The sequence below is a fragment of the Mesitornis unicolor genome, unplaced genomic scaffold (genome assembly GCF_000695765.1).
Source record: "Mesitornis unicolor isolate BGI_N332 unplaced genomic scaffold, ASM69576v1 scaffold22658, whole genome shotgun sequence".
Lineage (NCBI taxonomy): Eukaryota > Metazoa > Chordata > Aves > Mesitornithiformes > Mesitornithidae > Mesitornis > Mesitornis unicolor.
This window is the reverse complement of record NW_010201457.1, coordinates 7,278-12,457: the sequence shown is the minus strand read 5'-3', so window position 1 is coordinate 12,457 and position 5,180 is coordinate 7,278. Positions and strand designations below refer to the sequence as shown.

General features: G+C 45.3%; 1 protein-coding gene across 1 annotated transcript in view; it reads left to right on the top strand.

Moving 5' to 3' along the window:
- Positions 1-5,180, top strand: part of LOC104545069 (focal adhesion kinase 1-like) — a 10,264-nt gene that overhangs the window by 1,328 nt on the left and 3,756 nt on the right. Inside the window, exons 2-3 of the mRNA XM_010190103.1 lie at positions 2,289-2,328; positions 3,057-3,163. Of these exons, the coding sequence (XP_010188405.1) occupies positions 2,289-2,328; positions 3,057-3,163 (147 nt within the window). The remainder of the gene's footprint in view (positions 1-2,288; positions 2,329-3,056; positions 3,164-5,180) is intronic.

The following is a 5,180-nucleotide window of genomic DNA, read 5'->3' as shown; positions in this document are numbered from 1 at the left end:
AAAGAGTGTGGAGTGATCATTGACAAAATGAGGTTTAAAAGAGGCTCTAATTTGTGAGCACAAAATTTCTAGTTCCAGAACTTGATTTTGCATTTTTTATAGTTCTTGATACATTCAGAACATAACTCTGACTGACTTCCTTTGCAGTGGGAAATGTCTAAGGCTTCTGTGAGTCAACCTCAATTTCTCATCGAAAGGGTGAGAAATAGACAGGAGTCATTTCTACGAGAAATATGATTAAATACTTGTCCAGTGTAACACAGATTTCTGTGGCGGTGGTGAGGACAGAATCCAGTCCACTGAGGTGTCATTTACATCTTCCCCACTTTCAAAAATTGACTTTTTTATTTGAGTAGTCGTCGTCGTGGTTGGAAGAGGAGCAGAAAGCGCAGCAGCTCTGATTCCTGCTCAGAGCAGCAGCATCTGCACAGTTCAGGGATGCAGGAAGGGAGAAGGAGCAATCCAGTATCCTGTTCTTGGCTGTGGTGGTACAAATGAAAAGTTACCACACGCATTTTAGTAGTTCCTAACTGATGAGCACATGTCTGCGTAACTGCGTGCACACACTTTTAATATGCAATTTCCTGGAAGTCAGAATGCAGGAGTTGTTTTAGAGGAATTTTACTCTCCTTCCTCTCTTCTCCCCTTTTCTTTTCCCCACGAGTTATAAGATTTGAGATAGTCTGGTTAACAACACGAATCAAAGTTAAGGACGTGACTGATGGTGCTGGTAGAAAGCAGATGTTTGTTGTAACCAGAGAGGGCAGCCATATGCCGGTGTGTGAGATGATCGGCCAGGGGGTTTCAGAGGTTTCTGGTGACAGCAGAAGAGTTTCAGGGCTTTGGATCTTTGATCTCTATGGCTGGTTCCTGAAAGTGAAATTTGATTTTTTCAAATACTTCACCCTTTGAGACAGGTGTACCCGTCTGTCACCAGCAGGCCTGGTGTTGTGTAGATTGAAACAAAAAAACGAGAAAAACCCCAAAATTCTGCCAGTGACACCAGGCCCAGAGCCAGGTATTGATCTGCTGAGTCGTCTTGTTTCTTCCCTCATCATTCGCTGCAACTGGAAGGATAGAAAACACTGTGTGTACTCCTGATTTCTTGACCAGTTGTCCCAAGGCCCTTAAAGTCTGTCTTGATTGCCCTCAGGCTTCTTGTTGCAGCTTCATCATTGCCTACATGAAACATCAACACAGGATAATAGTCTGAGGGCCATACCAGGGTAGGAAGCTTTCCTTTCACGTCTTTAACCCAGGCCCCAGGAAGGCAGAATTCCCTAAAAAGTGGGTCCCATTGGCATATTGGGCCTTGTGTTCCCCTCGGTAGAGTCTCCTATGACAAAGACTCATCTTTATTTCATTATGGAAGTGGTTTTGACACAGGGCCTGGGCACAGCCTGGCTCCTGGGTGGCAGCGTGTCCCCACCAGAGCTCTGTTGTGGTGGGTGCAGAGCGTAGAGAGGCCGTGGCCTTCTGCCGGGTGGCGACCATCGCTCCCTGACTGACCCGGCAGTTATGGCGCGCTTCCTGTGGGCCCTTCCCCACGAACTGCCACGCCATGGCCTGTCTTCCCGCCGTTCTTGGTGGTGCTTCACAGGGTTTCTTTTATAGGTGTGGGGGCTCAGCTGCCCCTGCTTGTGGCCCTGCCCAGGTCTGCTCAGCCACTGTGGGCTCCTGGTGGGTCTCTCTGCTCCCCTCATGTTCTCCTGATTCAGAACCCCCATGCACCACACTAAAGTGCTCCACTGCCTCAGCAACTGAGGTTGCCATGAAGGTGGTATAAAGATAATCACCAAGGAAAGTCACTTCAATCTGTTATTAAATACTTCCAGATGAAGAAGAAAATTGACATTCGCTAAGAGCTTCGAAACAAAAACAAAAAGTAAACCCGCTTAGAAATCTGTTACTATCGGGGAAACGATTCAGCGGTGCAGAAATACCTTCAGTCTTCTGATTGTTGTGCTGCCATTTCTTCTTCACCACCGTAACTTCTACGGTTTGATCTCTGAATACAGACTAAAAATGATTGTGGATACACCACCACGTTTGATTAATAATCATGTCTAAACTAACGTAAAGGCCAAGGCTGTTGTGAGCAATACAAAATAAATGAAAATTATTTTCTTACTCTAGAAATAATATACCTGTCGTTTGGGGCTAATGGTGGTGAATAAGGATTGATTTTTAACCGTTGGGAATTGTGCTGAGATCTGGCTGCTCTCAGTGCTTCACGTTGTGCTGGTGAAACTTTTGAGCACTGTCTAAATGTACATTTTCTTTTCTAGGCTGGTAACCAGCACATATATCAGCCTGTGGGTAAACCAGGTAAGCAGTAAATTCATATACTATCATCTGGAATCCTTGATTACAAGTCTTGTAGCAGCAATAGGGTACAAAGATATATGCCAGTATTTTCATGGAAGGAAGAGGATTCAATTCCAGATAACTACACATAGATGTTTCGGTGCACTACGTGTTTAAATTCCCCGTGCAGTCCCTGGAGATGTAGTCAGCAAAGCCAAGAAAGCGTTTCGTCAAAGTGTCTAGAGGAAGCTGAGTCACTGTGTAGAACTTCACCATGTGTGCAGTTCAGACATGTAAAACAAAAGTAGACACCTAAATTTAGGTTTCTCAATCTCAAAGTGAATCACACCCAGGATTTCTGCCAGAAAGAAGACCCAGTTTTCCCAGACGTATGCAGTATGTGTGGTACAAAGGGGTGAGTACCTCTCAGGTCTGGGGTAGGGGTACTCAGATGGGTAGCAGTGGCCTCACGAAGGGATTTTTGAAGTATCTTACTAAAACAGCCATGTTCTTATAATGGCAGGAAAACTTGATGAATTCCATAGCCTTTTCTGCCTGCCTTTCTTCAGTAGAAACACAGATTAAAGTGTAACTCCTACAAACAGTGGATTTACTGTAAGACACATAAAGATGTACGTCTCCTCTGCTAGTACAGGAAAGCACGTGTGGCCTTTGTAGTGCTGACAGACCAAAATGCAGTTACCTCCGATACATTGGTCCTCTAAAATGCAGATTGTTTTGTTAACCAGATCACGCAGCTCCGCCAAAGAAACCTCCCCGCCCTGGAGCCCCCAGCCATTTGGGCAGCCTTGCGAGCCTCAACAGCCCCGTGGACAGCTACAACGAAGGCGTGAAGGTACGTTGCTCACTGTCACATGAAATGCCCTTCAGAAGATTACACATTATTGCTCTGAGAGTTTGCTGCTCCTGAAGTAGAGACTGTGGAAAGCCAAAGTGACTAAAATTCCCAAGGAAATACTGTCATGCACTGGCAGCTCTCCTGGGAAGTGAGGAGTTAACTGGTAGGCTCATGTCCTCATTACTGGGATTCAGCGTATTCCTCACCTAAAACCTTTCCCAGGTCACCTTATTTCTAGTTTGAAGAGCATCTCAGGTCTCCTGGATGTTCTCAGCCTCCCTGCTCAGCAGCTCTGTTAAGGGGAAGGAGCACACCCAGCGTTTCCAGTTGCTCAGGTGGTACCAAAATCTCCTGTCCTGAGTCACAGAGAAGTGAGACATGGCTGAACCTCCTAAAACTCTGGGGAACAAGGGAAGACAGGAAACGGGCTGACCTGTGACTGAGGTACTTTCTAGTGTGTTGTTTCATCTCCAGTAAATAAGCAATAAAGCCAAAAATGAAACTTTATGGTTTTCTAGCAGGGAGATGCTGCGAAACACAGTACCCTGTCCCCTGTTGCAGTTGGTGTCAATGCTCCTTAGTGTCTCAGTCACCTTTAGGTGTCTGGGGCTCCATTGCCTGTCTGATCTTTAGGAAACAGAAACCTGAGTGACCCCAGGGCCCCTGAGGGGAACCAACGGAGCTGTTTCTGATGCAGCTTCCAATAGTGGTTAGAAATTCCCTGTCAGTAAGACCCTAACACAAATGCAGCTGGTCTGTGGCAGACACAGCTGTTGTGATAAGTGACGCTTATTTTTAAGATGGTGGTTTAAGAAAATGTCGAAAAAATCCATTTCATCTTCCTGTGAAGTTTAAAATTTGCTGTCAAAGCAATACATTTAGCACAATTCAATCTCAGCCACTGCCAGCCTGTCTTTTGCTGTGTTGTGCTGAGATTATTGAAATATTTAAGAACCAGCATAAATAGACAGCAGTGGCAAATTTGAGCAGGATTATTTATTAGAAATTATGCCAGTGCTTTTCAAGCTGCCAAGCCTCAGAAAATGTCAAAAAGCAGATGTGTTACCACACTTGGCTTCCTTAAAATTTCCTTTCTAAATGCTGATACTGGAACATGAAGAATGTTTTCTGAAATACTTCGTTTTGACAACAAACCAACCTGAGCAGCCAAAGTCATCAGTAACGAGTGAACAAGATTTGTGTGGTAAATAGCTTCTCCAGTAGAAAAGAAGGGCTGGTTTTGTTTATTCTGTTGTTTATTGAAATTGGATCGGTTTATGCCCCTTCAGGAAAACAGCCCATTATTTTCTGATAGCTTTGTTCACGTCTGCAGTCCTAAACTGAAGATGCTTCTAGGGTGCATTTCAGTCTCCCTGTTTTGTAGACCCATTTCAGTCTCCCTTTCCTGGAGAAGACAAATAAGAAGGATTTGAACTGCTTGTCCTCAGGAGCCTTTAGGGCACGCACCAGGAAATAAATACACGGTTTTCTGTTACTTGCTGAGGCAAAGTCAGCCAGTCCATACAAAGAAACCCCTGACTCCTTAGTCTGCAGAGCAATAGTGCTGATGTTGGGCAGAAACAACAAAAATCGAGTTTTAAGGGACACAGATGTCTGTACTCATGAAATGTTAGGGCCTGGCTGTAGGAATTCAGTGGGTTGGGGCAAAAAAGGCTTCAGAAAGACGAATACAGCATTTTCTTCAGTCAATGATTGTGCAAAGGCACCGGGGTTGTGCAGGACACGTCCCCGCCGCGGCAGAAGCCCTCTCCTCCATTGACCACTTTGCCAGACTGGCTTGCTCCTGTCGAGCTTTGCATGATCTCTCCCCATGTGTTCAGCCAGAAGTGAGCATGGGTGCATGGCAAATACTTCCCCTCCTCGGCGCACAGACGGACCCAGAGCTAACACGAGCGACTGCTGACGCTGTTGAGGATGCAGTTTCGTTGCAGGCTTTTTAACTGGTCTCTTATTGCCACACATGTTTTGGGTCTGGTTTGGTTGGTTTATTTTT